Below are 20,876 nucleotides of genomic sequence, written 5' to 3' on the forward strand. Positions count from 1 at the left end.
TGTAGCTCTGCGGGTGAACGGGCCGCAGGCTCTGCCGTCTGCCCGGGGCACAGCGCTCGTGGGACGAGTCTGTGCATGGACGGCCAACAGCTACGTGCACTCAAAGGTGCCTTTTCCCCCCAAGCCCTTTCACCATGCAGCCCCCCTCCCAGCCAGGCCTCTGCCTTCCTGCTCCCTCCCGGGCCCCTCCACAGGTCTTCCCAGTGGGAGACTCAAGCCCGGCAGTGATCCCGTCCTTAGTGTCAGATGCACACGCCGAGCCACGACACGCGGCACAGCATCGCTGCTGCAGTGTCCCCGTGGCCATGGTGTGCCTCCTCTCCCAGTACTCGCTCGAAGCCCCGTGGTCCATCGGATGGTGCCGACACCGATTCCCTCCCTCCTGCAGGAGTTGGGACGTGATGGGCCACATCCAGCTGCTGCAGTGCTGGGCAGCCAGGAGGTGCTGGGGTTCTCTGCTTTGGGCTTTGTTCCCTGTGAGCGGGTTCAGCCTCCGACGTCCCTGCAATGGACACAGAGCGTTACACCCTGCAAGCGGCCTTTTGGTCTCTCTCGGTTGCAGATCACCATGCTAAGCACAAAGTAGGAGTTTTTGAACTGAACGGAAAAAACCTTGACGCCATCCTGCTGATGTTTATAGAAAGTAACAGGTATTGCTTCTTCCTTCCCCCTTCAGCTGCTTCTGCAGAAAGGTCCCGCCGGGCTGAGCTGAGTCACTGTCCCGCCGTGCCCCCCGCGCCCCTCGCCCCTTCCTGGCAGCCTGGCCACAGCCACGGCACAGCCCTGCCCGGCACCTCTGCCAGAAAGGGGGAGAAACCTCCAGAAATGAATGTACTGCAGTGGGAAGGGGGGAAACTGGGAACCGCGCAGTCCGGTATAGATGCTCCCTGGTATCGTGCCACCGGGCAGATTTCCCGGGGTATTTTGCCGGTCGGAGGCACCAGGACAGTTGTGGCGGCGATGGCAGCCCGCTCCCGGCTAAGTGAGGGCAGATGCTCTCGGCAGCACAGTGCGGTCTGAACCCCACCTCTGAGGCAGCCCTGGGGGTGCCGCCTGGCTGCTCCTCTGCAGGTTTGCTGAGCGAGCCCATTCTACTTGCAGGGTGAGGTGAGATCTAGAAATAAAAATACAGCTCTGCTCCTGGAGGCTGCCAGCAGTGCAGAGGTAGCTCTTTCCTTCTGTGAAAGCCAAGCTGTGTTGCTGTGTCGTTAATGCCTCGTGCGCCTCCGCTGCCAGCGGAGAGGGCAGTGCCAGGCCCCGAGCCCAGCCAGGACCTCGGTTGCCCGCGCAGGGCAGCACAGGACAGCGCAGCCCTCCTGCCTCTGAGACACAGGCACGCTAGAGAAAAGCAGCGTTTAAAGCATCTTATTTGGGCTCACAGGATGCTCTAGGTGCCATGAGCAGGAGACAGGCCAGTGGCGTGGGCTGGCCATCCTGCAGACGGGGAAAGGATGGGTGCACAGAGCGATGCTGGGGCCCGGCCGGAGGCAGGGTAAGCCGCAGGTGAGGGTGACCGGCCCTTGGTGCCGTGCGGCGTTGGCCGTGACACAGAGCCCCAGCAAGGGGGGGACTTGTTCCTCTCCACCTGTGGCCCCAGGCAGCGGCATCCCCTGTGGCTGCACGGCCTCTTGCTCTGCCGTAGCTGTTCCTTCTCAGCAAAGCCCGGGAAAGCAATAACCCACAGGGTTGCCCGCCGGCTCTCCTGGCGCAGGGTAAGCGTCTCTTCTCTTGCAATACATCCTTCTCTGCAGAAGAAAACGTCCCGCAGCAGCCAGGCAACGCAAGGGCAGGTGCCGCAGAGCCCCCCACCCCTGCAAGCCCCTCTGCAACGTGGCCGCCTGGCCCTGGCCACCCCTCCCCGCACCCGGTGACACACCGCCCCGCAGGGTGCCTCCCTCCCCAGCCCCCGGCAGCCCAAGGCACCCGATGAGCCAATGCAACGCGCTGTGCGTGTGACCAATTTGCATCAAAGGGATAAGGGGAAACCCCAGGAAACGCATGGCCCAGGCATTAATCAAATCTATCTCTAATAATAAACCTCCCGAGCCACGCGCAGGGTTGGGGCTGGAGCTCGCAGTGCAATGGCAGGAGCCGAGGGGGACTAGACGCCGCGGGAGAGTCAAATGTGAGTTACCCCACGGAGGGGCTGCGCGGGGAGATGAGGGTGAGGGGCTGGTCTGTGCCAGGGCTCGGGGCCACAGTGACGTTTCCAGAGTGCTGGCTGGGAGCAGAGGGTCTCCCTGGGCTCTCACTGGAGAAGCAGAGCCACCACAAAGGGCTTCCACCCTGCTGAAGACAGTCAGTGCCACAGGGCTGGAGATGAAACGGTCGCTTAACACTTTGGATGAGGGGTCCACAGGAGAGTTTGGGGTGCTGGTCCCTGGTGGGTGCAGAGACAGAGTGGAAAATATCCCAGCTCTGCTGGAAAATGCACGGCTGCAAAGCCCGGCCATGCCATGCTGGGAGCACCACGCGTACCTTGAGGCTCCCCGGGGAGGGGAGCTCAGCCATGGGGTAGGATTTTTCCTAGACGGGGTCAAACACCACCTTGGACCTGCCCTGGGAGCAGAGGGGAAGGACCTGCCTAGCCTGCAGCCCCCCCAGCTTAGACACAGCCCCAAATCTCCGTTTCCCATGCAGTTATCCCATGTGAAACCCCACCGCAGCTCAAGGACGGCCAGGCTGTCCCTGGGGGTCTCCTCTTTCTTCTCTTTGGGTACAAAATATCTTCAAAGAGCATCAGAGTGCATCGGCCTGAGCCTTGCTCTGCCCTGGGGGATGCCTTCAGTCAGCTCAACAGGAAGTAATTATTTAATTTTGTAGCAATGTTAATTGAACAACTGGGACTATCAGGCCAGCATCCCTGCGCAGAGTGGATTTATCCCTGAGAAGGGGAGGGTTTTACATGTGCTGCCCCAGGTAGGAGCCAGTTCGCAGAAGAGGGAGCCCGTCCTCAGCCCCTCTGCAGGGAAGGTGCTGTGCGGGCAACGGCAGGACAGACGGACACGCAAAGTGCGCGACTGCTGCACACTCCCAGGTCCTAGAGAGACAGAGAGGAGAGATCCCCACCAGAGCGCAGGGGGGGTTCTGTATAAAAATCAGAGTTTGGCTTTGCAATGGCTGGGGAGCAGCCTCTGGCTGAGGCAAGGTGCAGCCTTTGGGCATGGGGAGGCCAGCGCCGTGCTCCGGCATCGGGGAGTTTTAAACCTTTTGAGTCCTGTCAGCAGCGGCAGGAAACAGCTGCGGCTCCCCAGCGCGACTCCGCAGAGGGATGCGGTCGCCCACGAGCCCTCTCGGTCAGCAAACGGCACATTTCCACCGTGGCCACTGTCATGCTGGGTTAGCGCTTCCTGCAGTTGCTCGGTCGCGGTTGCCGCAGACGGGGCAGCACGGGGGCAGGTACTGCCGAGCGGTGGGGGATCAGCAGGGGCACGGCCAGGGACCAGGACCATTGCTTGGGTTGCCTCCAAGGCCAAACCCTGCGATGGCACAGGTAAGGCCACAGAGATATGGGACATGCACAAATATTTCAGCTGCTAAGAAGTAAATGCTCATTAGCAAGCTAATTCTTAAAATTGTAAGTTGTTAGCTACATTTTTGTGCCGCTGAGGGCTGCTGCCGGTGCCTTTGGCATCACATCCAGCCCACACAGGCACCGGGCGCACCGCGGCAGAGGAGGATGGGATGAACAGCTCTGCCCGGGGACAAGAGCACGTCCCCCTCCAGGCGTCCCAGCTGGTGCTGGTTAAACCAGCGCCTAAAGCTCTCCGAGAGACGCCCCTCCTGCTGCTGCTTAGGGGAGTTTTACACATCAAAATTGAGTTTCGTTATGATGCCAGAACACCAAAGGGAGATGTCAGAAATTACACACAGGACGGCACAAACCGCCCTGATGCCACAGAGGAATTCAGAAGTTTCCAGAATTAAAAATTGTTTCAGATGACGTTGCAAGTGGTCATTCTGGTTGCGTTTCTGTTATTTTCAGAAAGGAATATAAAGACAGGAGCAGTTCCCACTGCTTTTACTGCTGCAGGCAGCTGCGTGCATCTCCAGACCCTCAGGGCACAGCCCAGGGCCGCCTATAAGCCAGGGTCCCCGGGGACCAGCACAGGACACGCTCATGGAGGGTTTTGGTTTGAAGGGACGGCTAAGCCTGAAGCAGATTTTGCTGTATGCACTTGCCCAAGCCTAGGGCCAGAGAGGGCTGGGGCGCAGCCGGGCACCCCCCTGCGAGGGGTCCCAGCCCTAGCAAAGGGACGAGGTGGCCACCCCATACCTACTCACCTCCCGTTCTGCAGCCATGGATGGGACGCACGTCAGGTGGGATGCCATGAACAACTGCACCGATCAGCAGTACTGGGACACCCTTGTCTGCCAGTGCATCCCCTGCAGCCTCGTATGCGGCCAGCCCACAGTGAGGAGGTGTGCTGCCCTGTGCGGTGAGTGCCGGGCGGCCGGTCGCGGGCAGTGCGGGGCCGTTGCCTGCGGGGCTGTCCTTGGACCGAGCAGGCAGCGATGGGGCAAAGCTGGGAGGGGAGATCAGGCCCCGGGAGGAACCACAGGGCAGGCTCGGACCCAGCTCAGCTTAACAGAGCTTCAAGCCAAAACCACTGGGGAACATGACAGCTTCCCAGCGATGGGCTAGGTCTGGCAACAGCTCAGCACAGACCAGGATCAGATTGTCCATGTCTGTTCCTCTCCTTTCTGGGGTCACAGGGAGCCTTCCCAGAGCTGCATCGACACTCGTATTCCCCATAGGTGACACCCCACCCTCCAAAGGCATGGCCTCAAGATACATCAGGTTCAGTTGATGTGGATAATTATAAACTCAGGCTGTATGTGTGCAATGCTGCACTGCGAGCCTTGTGCTGGGGCAAGCACCAAGGTGCAGTGATAACAGGTAAGGAAGAAGAAAAGAAACAGATGCACTTTGCACCCAAACCCTGCGCATGGCCCCTTGCTCCCCCCCCCATCGAGCCGCAGTCCAGGACTGCTGCACCCTGTCCTAGGGCCAGGGACCCAGCCCTGCAGCAGGGCTGCACGCAGCAACAAGTCACGTCTCCCTGTTGAGGATAGGAGATGCTGCCCCCGGGGTCCCAAGTCAGTGCTCGGGCAGGTTTTGGTGTGTCCTGAAAAGGCGTGCAAGCCCCAGGGCAGCAGCAGCAGCTCCAAGAGCAGCAACCAGCAACTTGCTGCCGCGGGTGGGTACGGTTGCACGTGTCTGGCTGCGTACTGTCCCCTCCCTGTGCAGCTGACGGCAGATGCCTTTCCCCAGTATTCATCATACGGCCAAACAGCACCGCGAATCCCCTGGGTCTGTCACCCTGCCAGCCCTGGAGAGGTTGCCAATTCTTACGGCAGCACGCAGGTCTCGCCCTGCGTCTGTCGGAGCCGTGAGCTTGTTCAGAGCAGCCGTGGGCTCGTCCTTGCACGAACCCAGGCACCGGGGGTGGTGGGAGGGCAGTGGTTTGGGAGCCTCGTGCTCAAATGACAGGGGAGGAGGAATACTCAGGACACCGTGTTCTCCTCCATCACACAGAGTCCATGGACTGTAACAGGAGAGCTGGCTTCTACTACGACGAGCTCCTGAAAAGATGCATCAACTGCACCACGGTCTGCGGGCAGCACCCGAAGCAATGTGCCCCGTCCTGCGAACGTAAGGCTGCGTGCGAGGGCAGGCAGAGCAGGGATGTGGGGCAGGACCTCCAGGGCTGGGCTGGAAGATGAGCCAGGGTATGGGAGCAACGCTAAGGAAGGGGCAGCAACCCCGCTCTCTTTGTGCTGGAGGTTGTCTGCGTGCGCTGCCCTTTCACTGGGACCGGGGAAAAGCAAAGCAGAGAGGCTGTGTCTCTCCTGTTTTCTCCATCACACAACTGGCTGCTGGTTCTCCCTCCCCAGACAGGGCAGCGAGCACGTTTTCTCTTTTGCATGTCGGTGTTTTACAGACCTGTCCTTCGGCTCTACCAGCCAGGGGCAGGATCAGCAGTTGCGTTTCCCACCTTGCTGAGCTGCCTCCAGCCCTCGGGGACGGGGAGTGGGAGAAGACGGGTTATTTTCCCTGAGATATAAGTCCCACACTGGGGTTGAGAAGTGATCAGTGGAGAAGGGAGGGGGGTGGGAATGGGTCTCCTCTAACTTGCCATGGAAGAGAAATGCAAGCGAACAGAGGAGGTGCATAGCTGCTTTCAAATTCTTTCCAAGCAGAGTGCACAAGTTCCATTAGCAACAGCCTTTCCCTATCAAAAAGTCAACAGTGTGAAACTTGTAGCCAAGGGGTTTCTAAGCACACTCATCTCTGCCTGGCCCACAGCGGGTGCCTTGGTGGCCACCCCCCCTGTGCCAGCCGCCCTGGTCTCAGCCTCGCCGCCCGTGGCTGTGCTGGAGCAGAAGGTGTGTGCGGAGCAGGAGCCGTGGCTGGTGGTGTACCTGCTGCTGGGGCTCTGCCTCTGCGCCCTCATCTGCTCCCTGCTCCTGGGCTGGACCCACCTGCGGAGGAAGGGAGAGGTGGTCTCCTGCCAAGCCAGCGCTGGGACCTGCCACGGCGGGGAGGACTCCTCCAAAGGTGAGTGCTGGCTGTGCTGCGGGGACTGGAAGAGGATGAGGAGCGTGCGGTGGGCAGGCTCCCAGGTACTGCTGGGAGGGACAGAGAGCAGAGCCAGGTCATAAGAGGGGTAGGCAGAGAAAGCAAACGACACGCAACACGGGTCATCGGAGCCCAGAAGAGGAGCAGGATGGAATGCCCATGCCCGCATTCTCCATTGTAACTCCCTTCTCAGTCACTCTCCTGCAAAAATAAAAAGGTCTGTCTACTGATGCACGTATACGCATACACATTTACATACATACACCTCAAAGCCAGTCATGCTGGACGTCAAAAATCACAGAGAAAAAGTCCATGAGCCAGTGTGCGGCTTGGAGTCACTCTCCAGCAGAACTGTAATTCAAGCCATTCCCATCTGCTTTGGTCAAAGGACATGCTGGCATGGAATGTTCGCTTTTAAGGGAGGCCACCACGTTCAAAGAGATTTACTGTGTACTTTTTAATACCCCCAGTCTAACCTTCTCAGATCTTGGATGACAGAGCAGAGCCCTTTGACAGCCCACAGAGCATTGTGGGTTGTGCTGCTGTGAGCAGCCAGCCTGGACGCTGCTGCACCATTCATTTGCATGTGCTACAAAAGCAGCATTTAATGAAAAGCCTATTTACACGTAACATTATAAATATTACAATTGCTTTAGTGCTAAACCTCCAGCCCTTCCGTCCGAGGCACTTTCCATTTTCCCGCTGAGACCTCACCTCCCAGGGTTGGAGGACTAGGTGTGAGCACACAGGCGATGCATTATGTACAACACTGTGCCACGGGCTTTATCAAAGTGGTGGGACATGGATGTCCTCTTCAGTTCCAGGATTGGCTCTTTATAGGGTCTAGTGCAGCACTGCAAAGCATTTCTTGGGCAAAAGGTGCTCCTAAAAACCCTTAAGCTAATACAAAGTTTGTTTGCAGATCGTCTGGTGGAAGCGGGCAGCGTTGGTGATGGATCCACTGGCAGCAGGGTCCCAGAGCCAGTGGAAACCTGTGGCTTCTGCTTCCCTGGACATGGCTCTGCTGTACAAGAGACCAAATCATGCCACGGCACCTCCTATCACATAGGGGAAAGAGCCGCTCCCTCTCACACCGGGATATGCAGCACGGGAAGCGCTGGGGCCATTCCCAGCCCTGACGATGGCCACTTCAAAATCATATGTTCTCCTTCACAAGAGAAGACGCTCATGGCATGACGGTAGTGAATGTTCCTCCACAGGATCAGAAAGGAGGGATGCTCCCTCTGCCCCCAAAACACAGCTGCTTCACCCTCTGTTTCCAGTGACTGTAACGGCTTCTACCAGGACCGGTGGACCTGGCACGGTCTTTGCCCAAGGGCTGTAGGCTGCAGCCAGTGCTGTTTTCTTCCACTCAGGAAATGAAATCCTCATTATTCTTGGGCACTCCCAGTGATAGAAGTCACTTCCCATTTAGTGGTGTCTTCATCCTCCAACTTGACCTCTGCAGATTCCCCCGTGCGTCCCAGTCAGTGGAAGTGGGGCTTTTCATCCTGGTTCCACCATCAGCATCACTTTGCCTCTGCAAAGGGTGTTGAAGCAGAGCCAGGATCAGACTGTGGTGTCCACTGGTCCTCGTGGAGAGCACACCTTTCCCACTACTAACACAAGCGGTTTACAAGCAGAGCTGTAAGCATCTCAAACATGGACTCAGACCCAAGAAGTTACTCGTGGAAGTTACAATGTCCACTGAATGCCACTGCCATGCACTCAGGAGTGGCATGTTTTCTGACTTTAACATAAATTTCTTTACAGGACAGAAAATTTAGTAGGACACCATGTGGAAAGCTCCACCAGCAGCCTTTAACGCTGCTTGGGAGGGGAGGACGGGCCATGGGCAACAGCAAGGCTTTGCCTTGTGACAGACACGATGCTGCATGGGAGGAGCTGGGACAGGCACCAAAATCCCCGATGCAATTGGATTTAAATGTGAAAACTCATCCAAGGCTGAGAACTTTCTAAAAGACTGGATTTATGTATGTCTGGTTTGGGTTACTCAAAATAGCTGGTAAAAGTGACGAACCAGCTAGAGATACAGCTGCTCTGAGGGAAGATTTTTATCTGACCTGGCTTTGAAAGCTACTATGGAAAAATATGGGTTTCAGCATGTAACTTGAAGTTCTCATTTTCACTAAAGGACAGTGTAGGAATTTTTTACTTGTTGAGAAATCACTCCGGGTAGGAGCTCATCCCCTCCCATTTCTCAAACTAGAGCTTCAAACTTGGAAGAATAAATATGAGTCAATATATGCACAAATTGGTGCTGGGAAAGTATACAGCTGGAGGAAGCATGAGCAGGCTCTGTCCCCCTATATTATGTATTTAAATGTCAATGCTTTCTTGTCGCTAGCAAAGGCACCGCCTGAGGGATGACCACGACAAAGCCAGTGCCATGAGTGATGTCCGGTCACAAAGCAGAAAGGCATTGGGACCACATGAAACCCATTAGAACTAAAAAGTGCAAGAGATTGTTTAAGGGGAGGACTAAGAGCCCGCACATTGGTCCGACAGCTGGTACGTGGGACAAAGTTTTGCTGTCTTGAATTGCTCCAGAAACCAACCTAACAATTCTCCATCTCGTTGTCCTTGTGTATTGCCTTTCACCTCTTCCCCCTGTTTAACAAAGTCCTTATCCCGCAGTAGCACAAGGGATGAGTTTTGTATTGTATTGAGAGGAGAAAATAAGCCTTTTCAAAACTGAGATCTCGTTTTACTCAGATGGGTCTCCTAAACACGATGGGTGAGCCCTGAAGGCCACCACCCCACGGTACGATGGGGAGAGCAAGGGCTTACCAATATGCACAGTGAACAAAACACCAGCCCTGGCCACGAGCAAGCTGCTCACAGGGTACAGGGACAGCAACAGCCTCCACCGGCTAGGCCTCCCCCAGACCTCCACTGCTGAGCCTCCCACCCTCTCTTGGCACCCATAGTCCATGGGCCTTTCAGCCTTCATTCCTCCGCTACGTCCCTCTCTCTCAACCCAAAGACCCTCTTGGCCTCGCACTCCCCTCTTGGCCTCCCTACCAGCTCAGCCTCCCTCTCCCTGCTGGCATTTCTTCTCACCCAACCATCTCCCCTGGGGCCTCCTACACCACAGCATCATCTTCCACGGCCGTAGCTCCTGTCCTTTCCCTCCTGTAGAATCTGCTCCAATGGCCTCAGGTCTCACGGCGTCAGTTCCCATGGCCTCAGCTCCCATACTCTCTGAGCCCATGGTCCCAAATACCATAACATCATTAGCATCCCAATTCCTCTAAACCTCCCCAGAAGCCACCTTGGCTGACACACATGCTCAGCCTCAACTCTTCCTCAGCCTCCCACCCCATTTTGGACTCAACTCTGGCTCAACCTCAGCTGTTCCTCAGACTACCACCCACTTTTGTCCTCTCACCCTCTTTTCACCTCCAACCTTGCTCGGCCTCAACCCTTCCTCAGCCTCCCACCCCTGCTCGGCCTCAACTCCTCGTCAGCCTGCATCTTTGCTTAGCCTCATCTCTACCGCAGCTTCCCCCAGTGTTTCTGTTACAGCTCAGCCTTACTCTTTCTTGCCCTCTGCTCTTGCTCTGCCTTTCATCTCCTACACCCTTTAGTCTCCCTGAGGCTCCACTCACATTCCCACTCAGCCTCCACTCCTGCTCATCCTCACACTCGTCTCCTGCCTCCCTCAGCCTTTTGCCCTGCTCCTGCCGGGCTCCTGTTCATGCTCGCCCCCCCCAAAGCCTCTTGGCCTCTCCTCACCCCCCACTGCTGCTCAGTGTCCCACTCCCTCCACGGCCTTCTGCAGCATCATGTCCTCCACTCTCACTGGGCCTCCCGCTCCTGCCCAGCCTCCCCCCCCAAGCTTGATCTCCCCCTCGATCTCCGCAGTGCTGCAGGTTCTGCCTCTCTTCCTCTTCTTGGTCTCCCCCCCCCCCAGCCTCTGCAGGGTGAAGGGGTTTTGCACTTACCCTGGGGCAGCACCAGCGGGTCCCCCCGGCAGCCCAGCCCCGTGCCCTCCTCTGCCCAAGCACTTCCCGGCGAGGAAGGGGAATGAGGAGAAGGAAACCCCTCGTCACACTGCCCCTTCCAAGCACAGAGCTCCTGCGGGCAGCGCTGGGGACACGCTGCTTCAGCCTGGCTCTGGTGCCCTGCGGACGTTGAAGCGTCCCCTCCAGGGACAGGTGCTCGTCACCTGCGGGAACCCCCGGCCACGCTACTTGTGCAACGAGATTCAGAACCTTCTTTAAAAACAGGATAGAAATAACTGAACCCATGCCACCAGTTTTGCAATTAGGGCATCTCTTGAGGATCAAGTGGCATCAATTATTCAAATGAGAAAGCTTTTAGGAAAGCATTTACCCCAGCGAGCACCAGGGCTCAGCCTGTGTGGCGCTGGCAAGCGGCAGCTCCTGCTCCAGCCGGCCCGGGCGGCCACTTGCCTTCTTGCAGCGAGGCAGAGCCTGGGCTGGGCTGTCCCTCTCATCACCACACGGCCCGGTGGCCCAGAACCTGGGGAAAATGCTTATCAGAAGCAAAGTCCTTCATCCCCGATACGCAAGAGGGGAACATTCTTCACCCTCACAGACGTGCCGCGCCTCCTTCAGGGAATGGAGCTACTGTTCTCAGCGTATACAAGGTAACATGGAGCAACGTGAACAAATTAGCAGTGAAAAATAATACACAGGCTACCACATACAACCCTTAGATGCTGGAGAACCAGGAGGAATCAATGGATTTGGTATCACGTTTGCAGCCCCGATGGAGCACACTGAGTGTGAGAGGGACACGGTAAGCACAGGACACACGCAGTTACCAGCGGGGAATGTGGAATTAAGGGCACTGATTTTGAGCAAGAGCATCCACCTGAGGTGATGAATCAATTCGCACATTTCTGCTTTTGTTCAGGTTTTCATTAGGCACCAGCATCGAGTAAAGCTTTATCTTGTCAAGTGGCTGAGGGACAAGAAAATATTATACCAAAAGCCACTTTGTGGCTGTTTTTGTGCCCCACGCAGAGCCGTGTCCGTTGCTGGTAGATAACAGAATACCTGCTCCAACGTGAGCCTGCATCACCACACCAGTCTTTGTTTTCAGTCTTTTCTGCAGATGCTTCCTCGGAGCAGACCAAGCTGTGCCGATATAAACCTGTACCTCAAAATAAACAAGCCAACCCCAAACTGCACCCCAAAATGAAGAGGGCAGCAGCTGAAGCGGCGCAGTCATTGTTCATGGAGGAGGCAGCCGCTCACTGCCGTCTGCCAGCACGTTAGGGAGGAATAACTTCATCAGCCATTCGTTAGTGTCTTGCTGCACTGCAAGGAGCTTTGTGGTCGGCGTCTTCCTGAAGGTGACGTTAAGAGAGTTCTGCGCAGAGAAACCTCCTGGTTCTGCAGGGAATAAACCCAGGACGAGCTGAGTGGCTGCTGCTGAGGAGATGAAGGGTAAGAGAAGGCTGTGTTTGAGAAAAGGCATGAGGAGGGGCAGTGCTGCTCGTGTGACAGCAGCTGCTCGTCCATTTTTATAGGAAGAGGGAAAATGCCTTCTCCTCCGCTAGCAACCTGCGCTGATTTACTGTTGCTGGAAATAGAAACATGCCTGGTACGATTCGGGGAGAGGCATGGGGGGTGGTGGGTGGTGTGTGTATGGGGAGGGGGAAAAGAAAAGAATAGGAGCTTTTAATACACCAGGAATTCTGTGTTTGAAACCAGAAACAGAGCACCAAAACCTACCTCGCTCTCCATCTCCCACTGAAAACCATCTGCGCTGGTGCAGTTGCACAGAGCACAGCCCTCTTCACCAGCCTTACAGGGGTGGGGGAAAAAAATTAAGACCGATTTATATGGCTGGCATCGTCCCTAAACAATTTGTTTCTAAAGGATTAACGAAACAGACTGCATTAGCTCCGGTGGCCAAGCGTGTGCTAGTGGAAAACAGAATGCATTTGTTCAGGCTCCAGCATCAAAAAAAAGCAGCCAAAGGCTCAGACCTCGGCATCACAAAGCAAAAACCATCCGCCGCGCGGTGGCACTCCTCCTCCAGCAAGAGGACAAGGTGGGGACGCCAACTGCAGCAGCCCTGGGAATAATGAAAGGCTGATTCTTGTCTTCCTCTGCAAGCTTGCTGCATTATTAAAAGGTAGCAGAAAGCGTCGTCAAGCATCTGCACGATACCGTGCCCAATTCGGGGAAGGAGGGGCCCCCCTTTCCTGCGGGTGCACCATTCATCTGCATTTCTCCAGCAATTTTTCATTTGCGACAAGAACGCTCAGGTTAAATCTTGCAGCACCCAATTACAATTGAAGATTATTTCAGGCATGACGATAGGGAAAGACAGGTTACAAACCCAGAGTACACCATCACTCCTGCAGCAAGCGGGCTGCCTAGGTAACTCCCACACTGTACAGTACATTTTCTATGTCTGATTTGCTATTCGAGGTGCTTCAATTAGTCGTCCCTTCTTCCTTCCCTGTTGCAAGCTGTCACAGAAATCTCTTGATTACAAAACTGCCTTGTACTCTTCCAGTTTGTGTACAGATCAAATGCAATTCCACCATCCTTTTGTTCAGCTGCTCTTGAAGATGCTGATTTAAAAACCAAACTAACTCGCTTCCCTTGTTTTCCTCTTATTTCCTCTGTTTATCAGACCACTTTCCACCCCTGTCTCAGGCAGGTTAGACACCTGGGACTCATTGCTAGAGCACAGAATCTAAGAGGTTAGACCCATCCATGTTTTTAACCACACTGGTAACGTCGAAGAACGGCTGTCTGGATATATATGCAGAGCTTAACGGCCTTTTTGGTGTGGCTCTTGCACCAATTTATCAGTGTCTAACTCTTACACATAGCTCTCTCTAGGTTCCATAAGGGAGAGAGAACAAAGCTCTTTTTGCTCGTTTCAGCTGTATGTTCTGGCTGGTTTCTCTCATGGGCTGCGATTCAATCCGCAGCCCAGCCTCCTGAGAGCAAGATACAGCACACCAGCGGTTACCGCCGGTATCTCGACAAGCCAACGAGCCGCTGTAAAAGGCAGCAATGGAGGGGGAGAAAAGGAGCAAAACCGCATTAGCGACAAAGCAGGAGTAAGCTGGTGCACCAAGTGCTGCAAGCTAAGGACACTGAGGCTGTGATTCTGCAAGAAGAGGACGTGAGGAGTTAATACATGTGGGAGGATACAAGGAACCAGTACCAGCCTAGCACATACCAGGAAAATGTGTTGTTTACTTAAAAACCCGAGTGCACTGCAGAAGTGCTCAATAGCAGCAGATCCATCGCTCAATGCTGCCCCCAGCAGCAACCGTTTCTAACAGATGGTGCATTTTTCAATACTGAGGTTCTTTCAAGTGTCTCATATATATATACACACACACATACACACGTGCCCTTGGAAGGCAGCAGGGGAAAAACAAACCAAAACCAGCAACAACAAACCAAGCAATTTTGAGAAATTCAAACTTATTCACAAGATTTAAAAAAAGAACCAAGACCACTCTTACAGTATAAACACGCCAATTCATTCATTTTTACTGATGGTTGCATTTATGAATTTCATTCTCGTGAAAAAAGGGAATAAAAGGAAAAAAATTAAGAAAATAGCTATTTATAGAAAACAAAACAAAAAAGGGCTCAAACAGAAAAGAATCTGTGCTGATGCTTTTGATGAGCAGTCCGATGGCATTAAACATTACCTGTGCAAGCAGGCATGCTTGAAAACCTGTCTTAGTGCTGTAGCTTCAGTTCCACAATCCAGGATTTCTTTTATGGTTGTTGAAAAAAAAGAGCCTAATAGTTTCATACTGTATTTATTTAATAACTAAAATTCACAAATAAAAAGATACTTGCAAAGTCCTTTAGTTGTGTCATCCCCTCCTCCTCCACTCTACTGCTTTCAGACCCATATGCATAAAAAATGGGCTTGGATTTTTAATTTTAACTGTTATATGATTGGTCGTTGGAGCTGAAGCACCAAATGGAGAAGATGCTTTATGGAGATGAGGGTATAACCCCTTGCCTTCCCACACACATTTTGGAGGAACATAGGAGATGTACCAGTGCCCGGACTCCTCTGCTCCCATTTCCCCCACCCAGAGCATTCCTTTCATTTTATATTTCCTCTGTTAAGTGACTGACTGTAGCCTCTTTTTTTTTTTTCCCCCGTTCTGTCCTTGCGGGACCGCATACACGTTGGACATTGTTCATTTCTTACTCCGCCAGGCTTTGAGTCAGTGTCAAGTAGGTCCTGTTACAGCTCAGTGCTAGTTGTTTTGTAATGGGTCTTTTCATTTCAGGTAGGTTTGTGTGTCGATTCAGAAGGCTTGCTTATTTTCTTCCTTGTTTGTATCTCACAGGCTGCTGGATAAGGCTATTCATACTCCAGGAACTGTTTGTGATAGAACAGCAAATATCTGCAAGAAAGCAGAGGTACAGTTTCAGCTTTCTAGTGTGCGTTGGAGCACATTAGTATTTCCATTGATGCGATCATAAAAAAAATGAGGACAATTAATTTTGTTTTTCTTTGCAATTTGAAGCGATTCCAGGGACATGCCAGTTCCCTGCAGTAACCGTGGATGAGAAGGAGGGAAGCCAGCTGAAATAATTTTACCAGTGACTCAGGAAACTGAACAGTTGTACACGAAACAGTCAATCCTCTTGTTGTACAATCTATTTAGAACCTGAAAGCTCCAGAAGATTGAACCCTGTTGGCACCCAGACAAGCAACATCCATTTAACACTATCGTGACACAAAATACAACTGAGGTGCTTTAAGATGCAACTGTTCTTTTGGAGTCACACTACCAAAGCACCAGACGCTTTGGACTATTGCAACCTGCCATTTACTGTTACAGAAGCGAAACAAAGAACTAGGCATGTGGGTGAAAACTCATGTGTCCCAATCAAATCCAACTCAAATATCTAATGTCTCAATCTGTACTCAAATCTGGTGGTTTAACAGGATGAAATTCTTCCTGTCCTTAATTACTTTATGCGTCCTACTACATAACAGAGCCCAGCCCTTGAGCAGTTCCATGTCAGAGGGAAGCAGACTCATCTCTACATATTCTTTACACGCCACACACTGACAGGGTCACTGCGTGACTCTTAAAATGTTTCAAAGTGCTTCTGAGACCTTCCAATTACTATCATTCCATCCCACGCCCTGTGGACCTTCCCTTATACAACACAGATCTACTTAGTGTCAGCCTTTATCTGAACCAGGGAAAAAGGATCAGAACTCAAACCAGCCTTTAATGAGGTGGATGGGCAGCAGTTGTGTTGCGTATCCTCTCCTCCTTGCCTATGGCAATTTCTTCCAGACATACTCCATCTCGGGGCAAGAGCTAACCACTTGTTACTGAAGAAAAACAAACTCCTTTTTCTGCTGACCTCAAAAAGTTACTTTGCCAAATCATTTAACACTAAAAATCACATATTACAGGATAGATTTTTTTTTTTTTTTACTTCCTGGTTGAAGTTAAAAAAAGTATGAAAAAATGGGAAAAATCTATTACAAACTGAACATCTGTGCCTGCAGCAATCAACGGAAATGTCAGGAATAATTAAAACAAGAACAATACTGGCTTATTTTTCCATAGCTGAAAATGCAAAATGAAGACTTTGGATTTTAAGTTACCTTATTCCTGAAACACGTACCAGTCCCCAATGCTTCCCTCAAATGCAGAGCACCAAGCAAGATACTTCCCTTGCAAGCTACTGCTCTGCGCTCCCAATACTTGTCTAATGCAAATATCTGAAACCACAATGTCAATCTGGAATCAATTTAAAGCCATGAGCTAAGAAACAGCTCATGTTCTATACCTGCCTCCCATATAGCCTTGCCACTCCAGTTCACAGTATTTTCTTAATGGCTTTTCTTCAAACCTTTTACACTCATAGTAATCCAAAGGTTCTGCAGACAAAGATGGGATTGTGTCATGGAGGGAAACACTTGGAACACCCCTGCTCCTGCACTGGATGATCACATCACTTTGGTTTTCAGAGTCCCTTCCATTAGCAAGCAAGAGTTGGGATGTGAGCACCAGTTACAGACACTGCAGAGTCAGCTGATGTCCCTAATCCTTCCCCTCTTCTTCCTTCAACAAATCCAGCATTATAAAGCAACATTCTAAAGTGCTGATACATACACAGAGACATTAGACATCCAAAGAGAGAAATTCAGTCTTCTCTATGATGAAAGGGTCTTTTAACTGAAAGTAAGGAAAACTCAAAGGTTGAAGTTTCCCTTCCTTTCCCCTTTCCAGTTCACAACTTACCCTTCACTGTCTAGCACATCCTTAATGCTAGCCTTGGTGATAATGGCATCATCACACTTGAACCACTGGTCCTTGTGCTGCCGGATGAAGCTGGTATAGTGCCCACTCTCCAAGGTTCCCTGGTGATTAACTACTGCAAACAAGGAATACCTGGTAGAGAAAAGAGTTAATGAGGAAAAGGATCAAAAGGGGAAAAACAACTGACATTTTAGGCAGAAGCTTGTGTTTATAAACACATATGGCAATAGTAAAGGATCTGATTCATCAATATAACACCAGCTCTTAACATTAACTGGGAAGAGGGCATCCTTGCCCAGGGAAAAGATCAACATTTTTCTTTTTCTGTCTTGCTACTACTGCAACACTCCAGTCTGATGATAGCCAACAGCTTTACCCATACTGGCTACCAAAGATTTTTCTTCTAAACTAGATCAATATTGATGCATTCCTGAAGAGGACTGCTGTTTATCTAGCCTGGCCTTCTATTTCCCTGAATTAGTTACTCTAGTGAACCAGAAAAATGCATTTGAGGTATGGGGATAGGGAAGGAGGTAATCTTAAATATTTCTAGTGATAAATTGCTGTACTGATCAACTGTCCTGAATCTGGAAAGTCTGTACCTATTTTGAAATACTGAGTCTATTCAGCCTCAACTTCCAAGCTTTCAGATGCTGCTGTGCATTTGCCTGCCAGCCTGAAAACTAGCAGACACATCTCTGTTCCAAAGATACTGATAAACTAATCAAGTTGCTCCTAACTTCCCCTCCCCCTTTTCTTTTCTTAAAAAGGAGAAGACTGAAGTCCTTGGCTCTTTTGTTCTAAGGTAAGATTTTGTTTCCAGTCTTAAATATACTTGCGGCTCTTTTTCAAATGTTCTCCACTCTCTTTAACTCTTTCTTAAAATGCTATCCTCAAACTGGGATACAAATACAGCCACGCAATGGTAAAATAATCTCTCTAATCTCCCTTGATATTGTCCTACTTAATGCTCAAAATTCACAGAGCTCTTTTGACACAGTGGTGCCGCAACAAGGCACCTATTCAGTTGACTGTCTGCAGAGCCACTAGAAAGTCACTGTCTTCCTAGTGGAGTCCTTTAATCCAACTAGGATGGACACCACTCTTTAGTCCTGGATGGAGGATTCTAGGATTGCCCCAGCTGTTTACTGGCATCCAGCCTACTAAGCAGCCCAGATGCCTCTGCTCTCATTACCTGATCCTCTTCGTTGCTAGCAACTTCTCCAACTTAAGTCATGTGCAAACCTCAAAAGTGATCAGTTGTGTTTTCTTTCAGATCTCTGCTGACACTATTGAACACCAGACATCTAATGAATCAATCGCTATAGGACCACACTTAACACCTGCCTGGTATGTGCTGGTATGACAACTGCGCTAAGACTAGTTAGCTAGTTTTTAAATCTATTGTGTGTTTCCAGTTTCTTAATGAAACTTTTAGTGCCAAATGAAGAATTTAAATACACATCAGCACATGACTGTAGCAACCAAATTTGTAATCTTATTAAAAAAAAAAAAGATAAGGTTTGTGTGACCCTCTCTATGCCCATAAAGCTATGGATATTGGTTTCAATTTCACTCTCTTTACATTCTTGAGCAAGTCCCATATCAGCCCATCATTTATTTTGAGTGGAACCAATACCTGGCCAAGAGACCCCAGAATTACTAGAGTCATCTACTTGGGACTTTGAGTGTCAGTGTTCTATAAACTTTCTTTCAGTCCTCTGGAAGTCCCTTTGCTATTGCAATAGAAATAGGATTATTTAAAGGAAACACCCATCCCTTTTAATACTGTAACCGTAGCTTTTCATTTAGTTCACAGACTGACTGCGGGGTTATCACCTTCAGGTCTGAAAGTCAGCTGCCACAAACCCACCAAAAGGCAGGCAATTGTAGCGAACGAAGCTTTATTTTGCAACAGTTCAGACTTACTGTGCTGTCAAATATGGTAATGCACTTCGCACTGCAGGATATACAGCAGACTGTTTATCTCCTAGAAGCCAACTACCTTTCACAAAAGAAGTCATGGAATGAACCACTTACTTATTATCATTGTTTAGACTATCCGTCGGCTGCTGGTATTGCCCGTTCATTCTGCTCTCTTTACTGCAACACATACACACACAAAAATCCAGTCACTTAAAGCAGTGGCTTCCCAAACCAAGGAAATAGGTTTTACATGACACAGCCTGTTTGCCGAATCCAGGTCCTTATTCAAAAGCACAATGCTGCTTAGCAGCAGAGAAGGGCTGCTGATTAGGATGCTAAAGATGCTTTATTTGTTCTCATGGCAATGCTACATAAGAAACACCATTTCTCCTCCTGGTCAAGGCTTCTGTGCTGCAAATACAGATCTGTTTACGTCAAATGCCCTATCCAAAAAGCTTAAAAACAGGTTAAGAAAAGATTTGTATTTTAAACCTGGAAAAATATCTAATTACATCAATCCTTTATCCTGTGATGGGTCAATCATCCTGGCTCTGACTTGTAAATTCATTTTGTGTTTTGACAGCAGCAATAGGATTATGCCGTTGATTTCATAGCCGATGAAATTCAGATTACTGAGTTATGCCTGCTGATTATCCCATCTATATTCCATTATGCTCGATACTTTTCATCAGCAGAGCCTGTTCTATCTAGGGAGAATTCACCACAGACAAACAGGGAAGTCTCAAAATCTCCAGAATATTCTGGAATAAACCATATATTCTTGATATAATGCCATTTAACAGAGCTTCAGGGCTCTCCTTTTTCTCCTGGCACGAGCATCTACTTTTTGGGGAGGGGGGGTTGGAGGGGATGGGGCAGGGCAAGCTTGAAATTACTAATAAAATTTTAGCATCAAATAGAGCCCCTGTGTTACAAGATGCCATATTTTGGGGCTTTCTGCATTACTTCAGACATAAATTAAGTCTCAATATCCTCTTGTATATTTGAATGGAATATCTGACAAATACTCGTTAACTGAGCTGATTAAAATCTTTTCATAAAGGTGTATTTATATAAATGTCATATCTTTCACAAACCTGGGAGGTGGGACAAGGCTTACTGCTTCTCTTTAAATACCAATTAGAAATATCTATTCTAATCTCACCTATGGTTTTTCTTCTTGCAGCATTCTTTAAACAGAAGTTGAAGGTACAAAACAAAAAACCCCAGATTTGCATGTGTGCAGGAATAAAGAGGAAGGTTTTTTATAACTTCAGAAATACTAGGTTAGGCAGTAGGTTAGGTCTAGGCTGCCTAATTACACAAGATGACTGGTGGATGGGCACTCAGATGATGGGACCAAAGCAGAGATCTGAAGGCATGATGGATCTGAGTCTATAAGTTTAACATGCAGCCAGAAACATAACACACATTAATTAAAAAAAAAAAATTAATGTTTAAATATAAAGCCTTTTCTGACACACAAAACTCAACGGTTTATCTAAAAATTACTTTAGAGAAGATGCACATTTCAAGGAGAAGCTTACAGCAGAAGTATCACCATACATACTGTTCTATAACCTTGATTCAAGGATGTTCCATGTTTCATGATGCACATGTATGAACTGGTAAACAGTTCTGTCCAGGTCTTTGGGGGATTTTGAACTTGGTACACACCTGGAAGCCATGAATGGTGTCATGTCCAGCTCCAGCGGAAATGAGACATACGTAGTGATCTTTCGCCTCAGTTTGGCTGAGTGTTCAAACCGCTGGAGACAAAGTGGAAGAATTTTATTTTTCTTTAGAGAAAAGCTAAGTTTTCTGTCTTTTATAAATGTCCTAAGCTTAGGAACAGTAACATGAAAGCATATTAGCAGTCAGTATCCAGGGACACCCCCAGATTTTTTCTACCAACTACGTGGGCTGGGAACCCCCGTGTAAATGCTAACACATTTCTACCAGGAAAATTAACCCAAATTTGTGGGGGAAAAATACAGTATTAACTAGATTGTTTACTTTAATATCTAGACATACAAATTTATTCCCAACTGGCATTAAGGAAAAATATATTAAACAGAGAGA

The 20,876-nt window shown here is 50.2% G+C and overlaps 2 protein-coding genes across 9 annotated transcripts in view; one reads left to right on the top strand and one right to left on the bottom strand.

Moving 5' to 3' along the window:
* The first annotated feature begins 1,992 nt into the window (after positions 1 to 1,992).
* Positions 1,993 to 9,302, top strand: TNFRSF13B (TNF receptor superfamily member 13B). 3 transcript variants are annotated; one of them, XM_054843001.1, is made up of 5 exons: positions 2,035 to 2,125; positions 4,299 to 4,439; positions 5,540 to 5,656; positions 6,311 to 6,562; positions 7,506 to 9,302. In XM_054843001.1, exons 2-5 carry the CDS (start codon positions 4,301 to 4,303, stop codon positions 7,778 to 7,780), a joined length of 783 nt encoding a protein of 260 aa, XP_054698976.1. In that variant the 5' UTR covers positions 2,035 to 2,125; positions 4,299 to 4,300; the 3' UTR covers positions 7,781 to 9,302. The 3 variants fall into 3 exon arrangements, with proteins under 3 accessions (XP_054698978.1, XP_054698976.1, XP_054698977.1); XM_054843003.1 differs by lacking the exon at positions 4,299 to 4,439 and having other exon boundaries at positions 1,993 to 2,125; XM_054843002.1 differs by lacking the exons at positions 2,035 to 2,125; positions 4,299 to 4,439 and adding an exon at positions 4,541 to 4,900.
* A 4,715-nt stretch (positions 9,303 to 14,017) lies between these two features.
* The window catches only part of USP22 (ubiquitin specific peptidase 22), a 112,296-nt gene continuing 105,437 nt past the window's right edge, over positions 14,018 to 20,876 (bottom strand). For all 6 annotated transcript variants that reach the window (XM_054842479.1, XM_054842477.1, XM_054842478.1 and 3 more), the window contains 4 exons: positions 20,472 to 20,563; positions 18,909 to 18,971; positions 16,851 to 17,000; positions 14,018 to 14,984 (listed from right to left, as the gene is read on the bottom strand). In XM_054842479.1, the coding sequence (XP_054698454.1) occupies positions 14,942 to 14,984; positions 16,851 to 17,000; positions 18,909 to 18,971; positions 20,472 to 20,563 (348 nt within the window). In that variant the 3' untranslated portion in view covers positions 14,018 to 14,941. The remainder of the gene's footprint in view (positions 14,985 to 16,850; positions 17,001 to 18,908; positions 18,972 to 20,471; positions 20,564 to 20,876) is intronic.

Source organism: Grus americana, chromosome 15 (assembly GCF_028858705.1).
Source record: "Grus americana isolate bGruAme1 chromosome 15, bGruAme1.mat, whole genome shotgun sequence".
In the NCBI taxonomy this organism is placed as follows: domain Eukaryota; kingdom Metazoa; phylum Chordata; class Aves; order Gruiformes; family Gruidae; genus Grus; species Grus americana.